Source organism: Brachypodium distachyon, chromosome 3 (genome assembly GCF_000005505.3).
Source record: "Brachypodium distachyon strain Bd21 chromosome 3, Brachypodium_distachyon_v3.0, whole genome shotgun sequence".
NCBI lineage: Eukaryota > Viridiplantae > Streptophyta > Magnoliopsida > Poales > Poaceae > Brachypodium > Brachypodium distachyon.
This window is the reverse complement of record NC_016133.3, coordinates 52770193-52789141: the sequence shown is the minus strand read 5'-3', so window position 1 is coordinate 52789141 and position 18949 is coordinate 52770193. Positions and strand designations below refer to the sequence as shown.

At 55.4% G+C, this 18949-nt stretch overlaps 1 protein-coding gene across 1 annotated transcript; it reads left to right on the top strand.

Annotated features, from left to right (window-relative positions):
- Window positions 1-4743: 4743 nt before the first annotated feature.
- On the top strand, window positions 4744-6459 carry LOC106866420 (cell wall adhesin EAP1-like). The gene is made up of 5 exons (XM_014900583.1): window positions 4744-5105; window positions 5193-5371; window positions 5453-5542; window positions 5622-5809; window positions 6142-6459. Exons 1-5 carry the CDS (start codon window positions 4744-4746, stop codon window positions 6457-6459), a joined length of 1137 nt encoding a protein of 378 aa, XP_014756069.1.
- Window positions 6460-18949: the final 12490 nt, after the last annotated feature.

Sequence of the window (18949 nt, the reverse complement as noted above, 5' to 3'; positions counted from 1 at the left end):
GCCGAGACCAAGTTATTCCAACATATTGAATCGGCGTGCTTATTCAGTTTTGAGCCTAGATTCCTTTTTCCTCCGTGGCCTACAGTAGTAAACCTACTCCTGCCGACACAGGTGCCACCTGTCGGTCGTACTTTGAGCTCTGCTTAAGTAACGGGAAGATAAGACCCGAAGTACTGTCGGCACCCTTTTTGAGGCGAGCGCGTCATCCCATCGGACAGTAAAGCCGACAGAGCCATTAAGAGGGGAATTTCGGTTCCCACGCGGATACTTATCCTCCCGGATTCAACGGGATTCTTTGTGCCATGCCGCGCGGTTTCTGAACGCGTGCACGTTAATGGGGTTGAATGCCCCCATGATCGTGCGCGTTCTTCCCATTGGCCACAGGGATTGTGGGCGTGGAAGATCCGCGCCCCATTAGTTTGCCGCGGGTATAAATAGAGAGAGGGGGCGAGGGTAAAAAACCCTTCGCACTCCTCATCTCTCTCGCTCTCCTTTGCTCCTTGCGCAATCCGCCATTGTTGCTAGCTCCAAGTTCTTCTGCCGCCGCAGTTCCTAGCTCTTAGCCACCGAGCTCGCCGCCGCAAACTCGCGCGCGCTCGCTTGGCTCTCCGCCGCACTTCCTTGCTTCGCTCGAGCCTCGCACCAGCACCTTCTCACCGGAGAAGCAAACCCTAGATCTAGTTTTTCAATCCATGGCTTCCTCCTCCCGCGACGCCGGGCCGTCGACCCTGCTGCCCAACAGGTCGAAGAGAGGGCGGGCTCAGAGCGAGCTGGCAGGGAGGGCTCCGATTTCTCCCCGGCTGTCGTAGCCCGGGGCTTAGACACCGGGGATGCTAGGCACGCCCTTTCAGGTTTGGCAGTGGGCGTTGGGGATCGCTCCGGCGATCGCTGGCGAGGTCAATGTCAAGTGCAAAGAGGCACAAGTCCGTTTACCCAGGTTCGGGCCACCCTGAGGTGGAAAACCCTACGTCCTGCTTCTGAGGTTGTATTAGCCAATGAACAAGTGCTTTACAGATTGCCGGGGGAGTCCCCGGGCGCTCTCTCCTTTTCTGCTAAGTGGCTACTTGCTATTTCTGGGCTAAAAGTAGGAAGAACCGAACCCCTTGACCGTTGGAGTTGGTTCTCCTTTTATACTCAAGGGGATACCACAGGTGCCTCAGTGCATGGGGGACAAGTGTCGAGCAAAGACCCTAGGCAGCTTCCCCTCGCTGCGCTGGCATGCATGCATGGCACAAAGCACTGTACTGTTGGAAATATGCCCTAGAGGCAATAATAAATGTGTTATTATCATATTTCATTGTTCTTGATAAATGTTTATTGCCCATGCTATAATTGTATTGATTGGAAACTCAAATACATGTGTGGATAAATAAACAAATACCGTGTCCCTAATACGCCTCTACTAGATTAGCTCGTTGATTAAAGATGGTTAAGGTTTCCTAACCATAGACATGTGTTGTCATTTAATAACGAGGTCATATCATTAGGAGAATGATGTGATGGACAGACCCAAACCTAAACATAGCTTTTGATCGTGTCACTTAAGTTTAAGTTGCTTATGTTTTATTATGTCAAGTATTATTTCTTTAGACCATGAGATAATGCCACTCCCTAGTACCGGAAGAATACTTTGTGGGCATCAACCGTCATCTCGTAACTGGGTGATCATAAAGGTGTTTTTCAGGTATCCCAGAAGGTGCTTGTTGGGTTGTATGGATCAAGACTGGGATTTGTCACTCCTTGTGACGGAGAGATATCTCTGGGCCCTCTCGGTAATATAGCATCCTAATGAGCTTGCAAGCATGCGACTAATGTGTTTAGTTGCGGGGGTATTATATTACGGAACGAGTAAAGAGAACTTGCCGGTAACGAGATTAAACTAGGTGTGGCGATACCGACGATCAAATCTCGGGCAAGTAATATATCGCGAGACAAAGAGAATTGGATACTGGATTAATTGAATCCTCGACATAGTGGTTCAACCGATGAGATCTTCGTGGAATATGTGGGAACTATTATGGACATCCAGGTCCCGCTATTGGTTATTGATATTTGATCATGTCCACATGTTCTCGAACCCGTAGGGTCACACACTTAACGTTTCATGTTGCTTGGGTTAGATGAGATAAATGATGATGATATCGAATTATGATTCGGAGTCTTGGATGGGATCCTAGACGCAACGAGGAGCTCCGGAATGTTCCGGAGATAAAGATTTATATATGGAAAGTTGTTTTCAGGGTTCTGGAAAGTTTGGAATATTTCCCGGTTTTGACCGGGAAGCTTCTAGAAGGTTCCGGAGGGATCCGGAGGGTTCCACCTTGAGGCCCACCTATCCCTGGGCTAAATGGGCCTGTGAGGGAGCACCCTGGCCTTAATGGGCCGAGGGGCTAGCCCACAGGGCCCATGCGGCCAGGAGGAGAGTCCTGGCCGCGGGAGAGTCCTGGCCGCATGAGAGTCCTGGCCACGGGATAGTCCTGGCCGGCCACGCCTCCTCTACCCCTATATAAATAGAAGGGGGGGGCAAGGGAGAGAGACACCCCAAGCTTTCAGTTGGATCTCTCTCCCCTGAGCCCTCCTCTCCTCCTCTTCTCACGCGCACGGCGTAGCCCTGCCCGTGAGAATATTCACCATAGTCACCACGCCGTCGTGCTGCCGGGATCTCGTCTACCTCTCCCTCTCGCTTGCTGGATCGAGGAAGGAGGAGACAACGTGAAGCTGAACGTGTGGATACCAAGGAGGTGCTGTCCGTTCGGCACTGAGATTGATCTCATTGAAAGTTCCACTACACCAACAACGATCTCGTGATCGTAACGCTTAGCGGTCTACGAGGGTATGGTGTTCATGATCCCTCTCGTTACATACATCTAGTATATATATTCTTGGGTTTTTCTTCCGCACTTCTCGTAGGAAAATTTTTGTTTCCTATGCAACGAACCCAACATGTACCTGGGCGATACGTGCCTTGGATTCACTGAGAGCCACTCACTGTGGGCTGACTTGACAAGGAACCACCCTTCTGTCGGAGCATTTAATGCTTGCTTGTGCCATACTCCATGCCCTGACCAGCCCTGCTCGCGGGGAGCCTGCCCAGGTGGCCATGTGGTGTCAATGCTCTGCCTGCTGGGTACCGACCCTGTGGTAAGTGCCTGCGCCAGGGAGCGCTCTCCTGGCAAGTGACCTTCCCGGGGGCCGCCCTGACGGAGATTCTCTTGTTGCCTTACGGGGTGACCCCCGCAGTCCGGCTAGTCCTGCCAGGCCGATGACTTCCCGGGCAGCTCGGGCGGTGCTGCCCAGGGTGCTGCCCTTGCCGGGGGCAAGTGAGGCGACCCACGCGTTAAGCAACGGTGGTACCTCGGGTGCCACTGGTGCGATAGTAGCCCCCGGGCGTGGGCCGGCAACGCCTGCTCCCGGGCGATTTCACCCTTGGTCGGTTGCCGGGCTACGCCCTTATCCGACGCGTGGGTCCCGAGTCGTTTCAAGTTCCCGTTTATGCGTTACTCCAAGGACTCCGCCGTTACGGGCAGAGTGGTGGGGGCGAGATTTCCGCCCTAACCTCCCCTTAATCGCGGGTTGTTAAGGCCACGTCCCGCATTCCCCCTCTTGAAGCGTAGTTATCCCCACCGCACCCGTAGGGTGCGGATGCGACCGTTGCTCAGCGCCGGGGTGCTATAAAACCCCATCGCTGCGCTGAGGAGCAAACACAGCCCCCTAGTCCCTCTTCTTCGCCCCCATTCCTCCTTGCGCCCCTGAATCCTGCTAACCACCGCCCACATTCTTCATGGCGCCGACAGCCCCCAAGAGAGGGAAGGGCTCCAAAAGTTCCACGGCTAACAAGGGCGAGAAGGCTCCTAAGAAGCCTCTCTCGGAGAAGGACTAGAGGAACCGGTAGATGAGGGCTAAGCTAGCCTTCTTCAAGCCTGGCTGCAACGGCGAGGCATCGACAAGACTCGGCACGCCGTTGCCTCCTCGTTCAACGAGTACGGCGAGACGCTCATCTTCCCCGCCGGCGCCGACCACTAGGACAACGACTTCCGGGTGTTCGCCCGCTTCATCGTTGCCGGGTTGGTACCTCCGTACTCCCTCTTTCTCCACGCTCTCATGGCGGCGTACCAGCTCCGAGTGGCACAGCTCCCCCCTACTTGTCTGTTCCTCCTCGCCGTTTTCCAGTTCCTTTGCGAGGGGTTTGTCGGAGTGATGCCGTCAGTGGCGTTGTTCCGGCACTACTTCTACCCGCGTGTCGACTAGTCGGGCGCAATGTCGTCGGGGGTGGTGTTCCGCGCCCGCGACAAGATGAAATCGGAGTTTATAATGCGGACGGAGAAGAAGATCAAGAAGGAGTGGCGCGCGGACTGGTGTTGGGTCCGCGTGGACGAGCCCGACGACTTCATCTACGCACCCACCGAGTTGCCGGCGAGCAACGACAGTTGGTGGGACCGCTACGGCCGCGACGCGGAGCTCCTCCCCATCATCGAGAGGATCAAGGCCCTGTGACTACCGGGGCTCACTGATCTGAACATGGCACGCACGTACATCAGCGGGCACATCGTGCCGCTATAGCTGCGGTCTCGTCCCGCGTGGATGTACACGGGGCCCGGAGGCGATCCGGGCATGGATGAAGGGAATCACCGGTGAGGACGCCCCGTTCACGGATCTGCCCCCGGGGGCTCCATCCCTTCACACCGACGTCGCGGGGCTGCACGACATCGTCAGCAGCGACCCGCCCTGCAACGAGGGGGGCTGATGTCCGATTCCCCTGCTCGAGCCCCGCAGTCTCCGCCACCCGCAGCCCGTGGGAAGCAAGCGACTGAGGAGAGCGAGGGGGGACCGGACTCCAGCTGGCCCGGCGACGAGTCCTCCGGCGACGAGGCTGGCCGCGTGGCCAGGGCCCAAACGGTCCTCCCTGAGGCGGAGGTGGAGGACGAGGACGACGCGCCCCTGGTGCGGCGACCAAGGGTGCCGACGGCAGCGACCACCTCTGCATCGGCCGCAAGCGCCGTGGAGGCTTCCCCGGCAACCGGGGCTGCGGCAACTCCACGAGGGTCCGCAGCCCCACCCAAGCGGGGAATCTTCAGGGGCTACTCGCTCAGGCTCAACCCCTCAAAGTAAGCTGACCCTCTCCCCCCCCCCCCCTTCTACTTACAAGTTTGTGCTCGCCCTGACTCCTTTGCTTCTTCGCTGACGCTTTGCAGGGACAACGCTTCGGTCGGAGCCGGCAAGAGGGGGAGAACCGACACCACACCCGCCGCGCCTAGCAAGAAGCCGCGCACGCGGGCCAGTGTCAGTGCCAGCCAGGCCAGCACGCAGGCTAGCAGCGCCGCCTTTACGCCTGCCGCCGACCCGGTCCCAGAGGAGGAGGAGCCCGCGGCAGGTACGGTCCCCCGTCCTGATTCCATTGTACACGCTCTTCCGGCACATTGACCCGTGACCGTGTGATTACCTTGACTTGCAGGAGAAACCCGGCCTGCAACGGACAGCCCGGCAGCAGAAGCCGGGACGGAGGGGGACAAATCTCCCCCCACAAGCACGGCGGCCCCGCAAGGTACTTGTCCAGAACTCCCATGCGCTCGCCACCGGGCACCTTCATTTGGTTTGAAGTACATACATTTCTTTTTTTACAGGTCCCGATGCGCCCACCACGGGGGCGGACGACACCGTGATCGACCTCACCTCTGAAGTCGAGGACGCAGAGCTGAGGGACGAGCCGGAGGTGGCCCCCGCGCCGATCCCCGCCGCCCCAGACACAACGGTGGTGGCACCCACCGCCGCTACCGGAGTAGGGCTCGATGGCGCGTCCCCGGTCCTGCAGGCCGGTGGCGCGGACCCCGCAGCCGCTCAGCAGTAGGCGGTTCCTGCCGGGGGCGCAGCCCCCCCACCAGACCCGCAACCCACTAGCACGGGTGTGGAGGAAGACGTGGCTGGGGAGCAGCAGGCGGCTCCCCTGCAAGGGGACGATGCTCCCTCCGGGCAGACCATGGCGGCGGGAATCTCGTCCTCGTCCGCTGCTACTTCCGGCCCAGACTTCGGCCTGGGATGACTTGGGACCCAATCACCTGGGACCCAACCATCTACGATCAGGGGCACCGATTCCTCGACGCCATCAAGGAGCATCAACTAGCGTTCGTCACCTCGTTCAACAAGGTGAGGGAGCACCACGAGCTTGCGAAGGGTCAGCTGGGCGAAGTGCGGCAGGAAGTCGAGAGGGAGCGGCAGGAGCTCTCCCAGCTAAGGGAGGAGACCCGCCTGGCTTGGCAGGCCAGGGATGAGGCCGCAACACCGGTCATCTCCGAGGCGGAGCTCCACTGGCAACTGGAGGCCCAGCGCACCGAGCTCCAGCAGGTACTGGACTCGTTGGCCGCGGCGCAGGAGAGGGCCAACAAGGAGCATGAGGAGGTGCTCGCGACAGCCCAAACTCGCCTCAACGAGAAGAGCGAGCTTGTCAGCAGCTACTCCTCCTAGCTCCAGGCACTGCGCACGAAGCTGGAGGAGCAGGCCAAGGCCGCGGAGGATGCGGCAGCGGTGTCGGCGCGGCGAGAGATGGAGCTCAATTCCGCCAAGGAGAAGAGCGCCCGTCTCGAGTCCGAATTGTCCACCGCCCGGGGCGAGCTCGTCAAGATGGGCGAGGACAACGTGGCCAAGGCCAAGGAGATCGTGCGGCTCGCAGAACTCCTCCGCAAGGCTAGGCATGCGGTGGCGTTGGCGCGCGGCAACCACGACAAGCTGGCGGAGCAGCGGCGGAGGGAGACCGAGAAGCTGCGCGACATCGCCCGGGCCGTACGCGAGCTGCGCCGAGGTTCGAGCTGCAGGCTGCCAAGGTAGACGGCACGGATGTCAGCACCCTGATCCCATTCTTCTCCGACATGGTGGGGAAGCTCGGGGCGATGGACGTGTGGATCTTCAAGTTCTGCGACGGGGAGATAGCGTCGTGTGCCAGGGAGATCGTCGAGATGATCCTCCCCCGGGTGCATTACCACCACCCCGACTTCCCCTTCGAGACGCCGCTGGACGCGTGGTCGGACAGCGAGGACGGCCCCTCCCTCACCAGGGCAGTAGACCGGTTCATCAACGAAGTGGTGGATCAGATGCAGAGGAAGCCGGAGCCGGAGCCCCCAACGGAAGCCCCCGGCAACCAGCCGTCTTAGTCCCCTGCAAGCTTTTGTTTTTCCTTTATTTCCTGCAAATGGTGCTTGGCGCCGTTGAACAATTATAGTTTCATTATTCCATGTAATCATTCGCTACTGTTTTAGCAATTTCGCTTTCTGGTTTTACTTGGTACTTGTCCTCGAAATTGACTCGCGGGGTGGATCTTCTTGTCCTTGTGTGTTACGCTTTGTGTTGCCGGGGGCTCGCGCGCTACCCACTTAACCAGACCAGGGACCCGGGACGGACCTGTAGTGCCAACCTGGGGCCAAGTAGCAGCGGCGAGCCACTCCGCTTGCGGGTTAGCTACTCCCAAGCACGCGCCCACGGAGCGGACCCGCAAGCCGCATGAGGAGCGCACTCCCCCCGCAAACGTCCTTCTAACAGTCTAGCCTCACACAAGACCCGACCCACACCAACGAGCCAGCATTGAGTATTGGAAAGCTAGGCACCTAGGATAATGCACTTAGCTGTCTGTTCTCATGTCAAACGTATCAGTTCCGCACTTGGAATGCCTGCTGGAGGGGTGCGGCAGGGACGCTGTGGCAGTGCACCCATTGGCACTGAGCACTGACGGCATGCACCCCCACAGCGTCTCCGCGGCAACCCTCGCCTTGGGACCGCCCGCTGTAGGGATGCGGCAAGGGCACGGTGGCAGTGCATCCATCGGCACTGAGCACTGATGGCATGCACCACCACCGTATCTCTGCGGCCTCCCTCGCCTTTGTAGCCATCTACTTAACTTTGCTCTGAGTTGCTTCGTGGCCACCATGCCCTTTTATAGGCACGGTGAAGAATCCCGCCGCCGCGCGCGCCGCGCTACCGCTGCACCCGTGGCGACATCCCCCCGCTGTAAGAACCTTGAAGCGGTCGCCCCACACCAGTGGCTTCCCGCTAGGCGACACAGCCCGTGGGTACTCCACGAGCATTACAGTGTGTCCGATCCCTATCTTTATCCTGCATGTCAGATTCTTACCAAGCCCGGGATGCTGCAATTTTTTTTAAAATACACGAAAAAAGGTACATCACAGAAAACCTTCCTGCCTTCTAGCCCCCGGGCACAGAAGGTCGATACCAAACTTGGGTGTGAGCACTCTTCCATTCCCAAGACGCAGCTATTGCGTGGTGCACGTTGCGGGGAACCCGGCAACGGCACGACCCCGTGCCGGAGTGATTCGGCAACGGGATTTTTGTTTTCGAGGATTCGACAGCCCCCTGCTCACAGCCAAGGATGGAGAGAGACTTTTGTGCACCTAAAGCAGGAGACAGAAGAAAGAACATGCAATAATCGAGACAACTTGAAATCCAGAGGAAAAATCACTTATGTTTATTCATAGAAACTAGCGGATTACAATCGGGGGTTGCCCGGCTACACTAGTTCGAGAGGCATGCTGCAGGAGCATCACCCGTGGGTCAGGCTCCACCGCTTCACGGGTAGAACTTACACAAGTGCTCAAGATTTCAACTGTTTTGCACCGGCAAGCCTTCTTCGGTTTCCAGCGGGACAGCCCCCGGCCTGGTCACCTGCACCACCCGGAAGGGGCCCTCCCATTTCGGAGCCAACTTGTTCCTGGCCTTCGTTCCTTATATCCGGCGCAGGACAAGGTCTCCGACCTCGAGCTCCCGGGTACGGACCCGCCTGTCATAATAACGGTGGAGTCCCTGCTGATAGCGTGCAGCTCGTACAGCAGCCCGGCATCGAAGTTCTTTGATGAAGTTAAGATCGTCAACCCTCTGCTCGTGTTGGCTATGCTTGCCGTACGCGCGTACCTGAGGGGATCCATGCTTGAGCTCGAGGGGCAGCACCGCTTCTGCCCCGTAGACAAGGGTGAAAGGAGTTTCGCCCGTTGCCCGGCTAGGTGTGGTCCTGATTGACCACAGCACCGGCTGGAGTTCTTCGACCCAGTGTTTCCCGTGGCCTTTGAGCTTGTCAAATGTTCTTGTCTTGAGCCCCCGCAGCACCTCTGCGTTGGCTCGTTTCGCCTGTCCGTTGCTCCTCGGGTGAGCAACAAAAGCGAAGTGGATCTTGGTGCCCATGCCCTCGCAGTAGGCTTGGAACATGGCGCTCGTAAATTGTGTGCCATTATCGGTGATGATGCCGTTAGGCACACCAAACTGGCACACAATGCTCTTGAAGAATTTGATGGCCGCCTGAGCGGTCAACTTCCGCACTGACTCCACTTCCACTCACTTGGAGAACTTGTCGATGGCCACAAGCAAAAACTCGTAGCCGCCAACCGCTCTTGGCAACTTGCCGACGATGTCCAGCCCCCAGACTGCGAACGACCAGGAGGATGGGATGACTTGCAGGGCTTGTGCTGGCTGATTAATCTTCTTTGCATGGAACTGGCACGCCTCGCACGTTTTGACTAGTTGCTCGGCATCGGCTAGCGCTGTAGGCCAGTAGAAGCCGTGCTGAAAAGTCTTGCCGGCTAGAGCGCGGGAGGCCACATGGTGCGAGCATGTGCCTCGGTGTATATCTTCTAGAAGTGCGCGCCCTTTGTCTTGGGGCACGCAGAGGAGCTTTACTCCATTTGCACGCCTCCAGTAGAGATCTCCGTCTACCAGAGCGTACATATTGGCTTGCCGGGCTACACGCTCCGCGGCAACGTCGTCTTCAAGGAGGGCCTCCCCCTTGAGGTAGCGGGCGATGTCCACCGCCCAAGGAAGGGTTTCCCTGCTCATGCATGCAGCCACATCGGCGGCATGGACCCCCGCCGTTGCGGGGTTTCCTTCGGTTGCCGGGGGGGCTTTCCAGGCAGCCGGCTTGGGAGTGACTGAAGGCGCAGTCTGCCTAGGCCAGAACACTCCTGCCGGGACTTTCCGGCGCTCTGCTGCCCACTTGGACTGTTCATCAGCCGGGAAGTTATCCTTGCACTTGATGTGCTCGAATTGCAAACCCTTGAACTTACGTTCTAGCTTGCGGATTTCATCCACATACGCTGCCATCTGTGGGCAGTCGTAGTCCTTGTTAACCTGGTTGATCACGAGTTGGGAATCCCCGCGAACGACCAGACGCTTGATATCGAGGGCGATTGCCGCCCGCAACCCGGCAAGCAACCCCTCGTACTCAGCCGTGTTGTTGGTGGAGTTGGGGAAGTCGAGTTGGATGGCGAATTTCAGCTGGTCTCCCGTGGGTGACTCGATGATGACTCCAGCGCCAGCTCTGTGCAGGCTGAACGCGCCATTGAAGTACATGATCTAGTGGCCTTCGCCCAGCTTACCAGGCAGGCTGGTCTCCGGCTCCTCTTCTTCTACGCCCGTCAAGGTCCACTGAGAGCCACACATTGTGGGCTAATTTGACAAGGAACCACCCTTCTGTCGGAGCATTTAATGATTGCTTGTGCCATACTCCACGCCCTGACCAGCCCTGCTCGCGGGGAGCCTGCCGGGCGGCCATGTGGCGTCAATGCCCTGCCTGCTGGGTACCGACCCTTTGGTAAGTACCTGCGCCAGGGAGCGCCCTCCCGGCAAGTGACCTTCCCGAGGGGCGCCTTGACGGAGATTCTCTTGTTGCCTTACTGGGTGACCCCCGCAGCCCGGCTAGTCCTGCCGGGCCGATGACTTCCCTGGCAGCTCGGGCGGTGCTGCCTAGGGTACTGCCCTTGCTGGGGGCAAGTGAGGCGACCCACGCGTTAAGCAACGGTGGTACCCCGGGTGCCACTGGTGCGACACCGGCGGACATTGCGTGGCTCCGTCGCTCCCGGCGGATTCCGGAAGAAGTGGAGTGCCGGATCCCCCGCGACGAGATTGTGCCGACACCGGAGCCTGGTGAGCATGTCGTCTTCCTGCTCATTTCGAACGCGGTTTTGCTCTCCGGCCAGTGACTTCACTAGGAAGTTCTTAGATTTCTTCGGCCTTCTACCGCACCACCTTCCGGCAAACGTCATCCTTACTCTCTCGGCGTTTGTCACCTGTTGCGAAGCCTACCTCGGCCTCTGGCCTTCCATCGACTTGTGGGCCAAATACTTTATGTTTCGGTCCCAAGTTCTTCCAGATAAAGAGAATCCGGCGCCCCTAAGCCCATGACTCAGTGCGGCGCCGCCACCGTGATACCTCGCCGAGGTTCAGCCTTTCCTCGGATTCAAGTTCTTGAGTCCTGTAAGAAGTGGCTCAAGACCTTCTTTTATGTCAAGAACTCCTCGAAGGCCAACAAGATCAACTTGCCAGGATTCGTAGTCGGCCCCCCAGAGGAGAAGAAAAACTGGACGTATGATCCGAAGGAGACCATCCCCGAGATCAACGAAATCCACGCCGGCATCCTCGAACTCAAGGAAGACGGGATGACGGCCGATGACTTGCTGGCCACCTTCGTATACCGGCGGCTGTGCCCGCTACAAAGCCGGACGCACAAGATGTGCTTCTACGGTGGACAGTTTGACCCGAACCGGGTGTCCACCGTCCGGCTTGACGAGGCGCAAGTCCGACGCCGGGTTAAGGCAATCGCAAAGACGAGTATGCCTGAGCGCTGGGAATGGGGTTTACCGGCATACAGTCCGAAGCATCGCGCTCCCCCGGTGAGTTCTGTTTATAAACACTTTCTATTTATATCCGACATATGGTTATGCCAGCTTTTATTTAACAAAGACTTATCTCGGCACAATCTGATTTCTCTGTGCAGAAGTTCACCCTTCAGCGCAACAAAGACGGGAAGTCTCCGGATAAACGCTTTGGGAGCCAACGCACGACCATCGACCATGAAGATCCGGACTCAGAGGATCACATGCCGATCGCCCACGCCGGCCCCCGTCACACCGAAGGTAGCAATTTCCGACATCTTCTTATAGTCATTAGAACATTTATCACCAAGATACTTACATCTGCACTAATCCGAAAACAGTCGACTCGGATGAGCCTGCCGCTGCTGAGGTGTCGGCTCCAGCTGCTGCTGAGGCACCGGGCCGTGAGAAACGTGTCACCGAGAAGGATCTTCCGTGAACTGTGAAGCGGAAGAAAACCGCATGTCGTGGACCCAAGCCGGAGCCCATGACCGTTGGGTAAGGCTTACAACGCTTCAATCCTTGATGTCGGTTTTCTTCTTTACTGTCATGACAATAACCAACTTTAGTTTCTGCAGGGAGGCTTTGACGGCCACACAATCTCAAACGTGCATCGCGTCTGAGATCCCGGCGGCTCCATCTCTCTATGCCGAGCCAACAACTCAGGCTACGGGTAGGACCGAGACTGCTGCGGATCTGACATCTCCCGTCCGGGATGTCGGCCCGAGCATCGACGCTACGAGCGTCGCCCAAGCCGGGACATCCGCAGCCAAGACCTCGGCAGTCGGAGCTGCTCCTTCCTCGGCGGCAGCCGAGACACAAACGGAGCCGTTCGTCACGGAAACCCCGCAGCAGCCGGCAACGGGGGCCCAAGAACCCCAAGAACCACAGACGACTCCAACACCGCCACCATCATCACCGCAGCCACAAGTTACCCAACTTGCAGCTGCCCAAGCCAAGAAAACTAGGATTTCCACTATCTCGGCGGGCCAAGCGCCTCCAAGTTCCTCGAGCTCACAGCCTGCCCGGAGCACCCAGGGAGTTCCCCTCAGGACGACCAGCAGGCATAGCTGGGGATCACTGGCCAGTTCGTAATGGACTGGAACAGTGCCGATGGTTACGAGGTGACCTCCAGCACCCTCCAAACCGCGCGGCAGAGCCCTCTGGTGGGACCCGTGCCTGTGGCGACTCCGGAGTCTGTGGCGGCCCGAATGTTCCAAGCAAGGGTCGCCTTGTTCGAGTCCAGCCGAGCTGCTGAGGTACGAAAAAAATCCTTATAAGATTTGCACTCCTAACTCTAGTACCCGAGGTTTAGGGCGAGTAAGAATTATTCGGCCTGAAGCTTATCTTCAAAAACTTCAAACACTATGCAACAATTAGAAACTTCAAACACTTATTACTCGAGATTCAAGCCGGGTTTAGAATAGTCGGCCTGAAGCTTAAAAAACTTCAAACACTTATTCCCCGAGATTCGGCCCGGGTTTAGAATAGTCGGCCTGAAGCTTAAAAAACTTCAAACACTTATTCCCCGAGATTCGGCCCGGGTTTAGAATAGTCGGCCTGAAGCTTAAAAACTTCAAACACTTATTCCCCGAGATTCAGGCCGGGTTTAGAATAGTCAAAACTTCAAACACTTATTCCCCGAAATTCGGGCCGGGTTTAGAATAGTCGGCCTGAAGTTTAAAAACTTCAAACACTTATTCCTCGAGAAACTGTGAACCTTCCACTCAGTAGTGCTGAGAAGGAAAAGACCGAGAACGCCCGCCTGCTCAGCGTGTGCCGGCGTGACCTCGTCAAAATCAACGTCATGTTGACTAGTAAGTGGCTCTTGTCCAAATCTCTTCCTCTGATCACCTGTCCGTTGATAGCAATAGGGTGCCGAGACTCATTACTACATTTTGCCTTTGTCAGAATTTTTTCCACAATCTGTCGAGACCGCCCAAGCTGTCGTGATTAAAGCCCGTAAACTGAGGGATCCAGCCGGGACAGAACCCTTCGAATAGGACTTGGAGGATTTCTTGGTTAGCATTGCGAGCCGGGTAAATCCTCTGAAGTCCTTCGGGGTGAACATGCTCAATGCCGGCATACGGGCCTTTCGAGCTTTGTGGCCGGGAGAAGAAGCTCCGACCGGTATCCTGGAACAAGCAATGCGCCTGCTGGAGGTGGAGGACCGTCTGGATGAGTGGCGGGAGTCGGCCGCTCGTGTCGGCGCCGACAAGGCCTTGTCGTTTGTACTTTCGTGATACGACGGCATCAACCTCGACGTGTTGCAGTCGATGCGTGTCGGCTCCCCCTACCTCTCGGATCCGGAGTTGATCACAAAGAGGCAGGAGCGAGCCTACTCCTTCATCCAATATGCCGATGTGCATAAATTTGTGGAGGGCCCGGTATCCGAAGCAAAGGCAGAGATGGCCGAGGGAGAAAATGAGGAGGCAGTCGACGAAGAGATTGTCGTCGAGTCAGCTTCCACTGCAACAGATGCTCCGAGTTCCGGCGCCGCCAATCCTTCTGTCTCTTCTTAGGCATGTCGGACAAAATACTTTAAAATTATCAGATCCCCGGGATGCCGGGTGCAGGTGTAACCGAAGTATAACACTTTTGTTTGTGAAGCACTATATTTTTAATTTATTTAAGTTTTTAATTACCGAGTTCCCCAACCGAGTCCCCGAGTCTATTTTTTCAGTTAGTGAAATTTTATGACTTCGGTTCTTTTGTCTGACTTGTCGGCGTTCAACGTATGAATCGCTAAGTCATAGAATTACTCTTTCAAAAAATTAAACTCGACAGATTCGCTTGGAAATACCCGAAACCGGAAGTGAAACAACACACATCTCGGCTCGCTTCTTTGTTTGTTTCCGCAATCGTTTTTCACGTGTTCGGCTATCTCGTTCCCAATCTCTAGCTTGCCATGAAGCCGGGTTGCGGACAGCAGCGAAGTCATAAAGGGGATTTTCAATAGCGACACACTACTAAACCGAGATAAGATTACACAATTAAACCATACCGACATACAAGAGATAATTTCAACATAACACGTAAATAGCATGGAAGTCCCCGAGTTCCTTTTGAGAACCTGGCGGATAATTTCATTGCCTCAAAACATTGAACATAAGGAGAAAACGATACAAATACTCATCTTTCAAGTATAGAACGGACGAAGTAAAGCTACATTCCATGGCCTCTTGGTCTCCTCGCCTGGCCGGTCCATCCTGTTTGCTTTGGGGTCCTGCGCATCTATAAGATAGTAGGAATCATTATGCAGCGCTTTGCTCACAGTGAAGGGTCCTTCCCGGGGGGGGGGGGGGGTGGGACAATTTGTGCATGCCGGCTGTGTGCTGCACAAGTCGGAGCACGAGGTCTCCTTCCCGGAATACTCGCGGGTTTACCCTCCGGCTGTGATAACGCCTTAAGTGTTGTTGATAGATGGCTGACCGAGATAGGGCCAATTCCCGTGCTTCTTCGAGCAGGTCGACATCATTTTCTCAGGCCTCTTTTACCTCGGCCTCTGTATACATGGTCACTCGCGGGGAGTCATGTTCAATGTCAGCTGGTAAGACAGCTTCCGCCCTGTATACGAGGAAAAATGGCGTGTAGCCGGTAGAGCGGTTTGGAGTTGTCCTGACACTCCATAGCACAGCTGGAAGTTCATCTAACCAGCATCCTAGAGTGTGTTCCAATGGCTCAATCAACCGAGGTTTTATGCCGGCTAGAACATGTAGTTTGCTCTCTCAACTTGTCCATTGGACTGAGGATGTGCCACGGAGGCAATGTCTAGCCGGATTTTCTTTTCCGCGCAAAATCGTACAAAAGGTCCTTCCGCGAAGTGTGTTCCGTTATCCGTGATGATACCATGCAGGTAACCATATCTCAAAATAATGTCCTTTAGGAATGATACCGCGGTTTTGCCATCACATCTTCGTATCGGCTTCACCTCAATCCATTTGGTGATCTTGTCCACCATGACCAAGATATGCGTCATGCCTCCTCGCGCCTGCTTGAAAGGTTCCACCATATCCAAACACCAAACAACAAATGGCCAAGTGATTGGAATAGTCTTGAGCTCGGATGCCGGCATATGAGTCTTGCTGGCATATCGTTGGAACCCGTTGCACTTCCTGACCAATTCTTCTGCTTCCTGTAGTGCACTTGGCCATTAAAAACCATGCCGAAATGCCTTGCCTACCAGCGTTCTTGAAGATGCATGATGGCCGCACTCTCCCTGATGAATATCCCGGAGTATCTCTTGCCCTTCTTCCGGCTCAACGCATCGCTGCAGGACGTTAGTGACACTCCTCTTGTATAGCTCGCCGTTGATGATGGTGTATGCCTTTGCCCTTCTCTGAATTTGCCTTGCCGACACTTCCTCTTCCGGGAGACTCCCATCTTTGAGGTAAGACATTATCGGTTGTGCCCAAACCGGCACAGGACGAGTGGCAAAGACCGGCTCATCTGGTACGTCTATCTCCATTGGCTCAACCGCCATTGCTTCCGCCGAGTTAGGGCGCTCAGTCCCCGGGTCACTAGAACCGCTACCACTATCAATGTCCATGGAGGTGACGTCAGCTTCTGAGCTCTTCGGGATAAAGATTGACTCCGATTCTGGTGATGGCTTGATGGATGGTGTACGTAAATGCTCCAATGCCACACCAGCCGGGATGGCCTGTCATGTTGAGCCGAGCTTCGACAGAGTGTCCGCTGCCTCGTTCTCCGCTCGCGGTATATGGTGGAATTCGCACCCTTCAAAGTGACCACTAATCTTCTGAACATGGAACCGGTATAGTGCCATATTGGCATCCAATGCATCCCAATTGCCAGAAACTTGCTGGACTACCAGATCGGAATCACCGAAGTATTGAATCCGACGAACTCCAATTTCTTTTGCCATCTTCAGTCCATGCACAAGCGCCTCATACTCGGCAACATTGTTGGATGCTGCGAAGTGAATTTGCAACACATACTTAAGTTGGTCGCGCTTTGGCGAGGTCAAAACTATGCCGGCACCAAGCCCGCTTTTCATCTTGGAGCCGTCAAAATGCATCTTTCAGTAGTTAGTTTCAGGGGCGGTGATTCATATTCCATCTCGGCCCAATCCACCAAGAAATCCACCAGAGCCTGAGATTTGACGGCATCCCGTCTGTCGTACTGCAGCGTGTAGGGTGCTAGCTCAACAGCCCATTTTGCTATCCGGCCACTTGCGTCTTTGTTGCGCATAATTTCCAAGATGGGCGCCTCACATATAACCCGGATCTGGTGTGCATCAAAATAATGCTTCAGCTTCTTTGCTGCCATATAAACGCTGTATGCCATCTTCTGGTAATGGAGATAATTCTGCTTAGACGATGATAGCACCTCGCTCAAGTAATATACCGGCCTTTGCACCGATTTGCCGTCTTCATCTCTTTTCACTACTATGACGGCACTAACGACTCGGTTTCTTGCTGCTACGTATAACAACATCGGCTCCTTCTCCATCGGTGAGGCTAATATCTGCGCCGTAGCAATCATCTTCTTCAACTCTTGAAAAGCTACTTTTGCCTGTTGCGTCCACACAAATTTGTCGGTTTTCTTCATCAGCTGGTAGCCCGGTATAGGGGCATTGCCTTTTCACCCAGCCGACTAAAGAAACGACTTAGTGATGCAAGACATCAGTGAATTTTTGCACATCTTTGAGACATTTCGGTAGTTTCATTCTTTCTATGGCGGCGATTTTCACATGGTTCGTTTCTATACCTCGGCTTGATACCAGGAACCCAAGCAACTTCCCTGCCGGCACACCAAATGTGCATTTGGCCGGGTTCAACTTCATTCGGAATCTCCTAAGATTTGCGAATGTTTCCCGGATATCATCCGGGAGCGTCGCGCTTTCCTTAGTTTTTATGACGACATCGTCAACATATACCTGCACATTTTTGCCGAGTTGATCGTGCAAGCATTTCTGCATACATCTTTGATAAGTAGCCCCTGTATTTCTCAAACCAAATGGCATAGTGCGATAGCAATAAGCCCCGAACGGGGTGATAAATGATGTCTTTATTTGATCGGTAGGGTTCAGCGATATCTGGTGAAAACCAGAGTACGCATCTACAAAACACGACAACTCACATCCGGCAGTGGAGTCGATCACCTGATCGATCCGAGGTAATGGAAAAAGAACTTTTGGACATGACTTGTTCAGGCTGGTGTAGTCAATACACATGCGCCACACCTTGGCAGCAGTTGGGTCGTCTTTCTTCTTCTCAACCATGATCGGGTTTGCCAGCCAGTCGGGATGCAAAACTTCCATGATAAAGCCGGCAGCTAGAAGTCAGGATATCTCTTCCGTTATGATTTTCCTTCTGTCGTCGGCAAAGCGTCGAAGGGGCTGCTTCACCGGTCTTGCGTCTGGTCTGACATGTAATGAGTGCTCAGCCAGCTCCCTCGGCACACCCGGCAGGTCCTGATTTGACCATGCGAAGATGTCCCGATGCTCACAGAGGAAGCTGGTGAGCTCGCCTTCCTATTTTTCACCCAGAGCGGCACCAATGATGACGGTGCGGTCCGGGAATTCACTGTCAACCAGTATCTTCTTCGTCTCCTTGGCTGCCTGAAAAGCCACACTCCCATGCGGATTGGTCATAGCCGGCAGACCAATTTGTGCCGCCTGGGCCATCGCGACCGCTTCCGGTAACTTCTTCTTCTCGCCAGCTATGACTAGTGACTCGGCCAAAGCAGACCCTGCCGCTGCACACTCCATTGAACGCTTGTAGTTGCCAGTGACAGTGATGGTACCATTAGATCCCGGCATCTTCATCTTCAGATAACCAATGTGAGTAGTCACCATGAATTTGGCGGGTGCCGGTCTGTCGAGCAGCGCGTGGTACGGACTGCTAAGGTCCACCACCTCAAACACCAAGTTCTCGATCCGACCGTTCTCCCTGGTGCCGAATAAGACGTCAACTGGGGAACAAGACACTCCCGGCACAATACCATGAAAGGTAGTCCGGCTAGGCTCAAGCATGTTATCAGTGATGCCGAGCTTAAGCATCGTGTCCCGATACAGGATATTTATGCTGCTCCCATTATCAATGAGAACCCGAGTGAACTTGACATTAATATCGGGCCCGATGAGTGTCGGGTCAACCACCAGAGCATATCCACCAGGGTTGGGCATAATCTTGGGATGATCTGCCTGGTTCCGGTTGATCTCCTGCTCCGACCAGTACATGAACTTCGGAACAGCCGGCATTACGGCATTGACCTCCATCTCTTGCCTGTGCTGACTTTGCTTGTCAGTCGGCTCCGTAATGAAGATCATGTAGCTTTGGTGATGC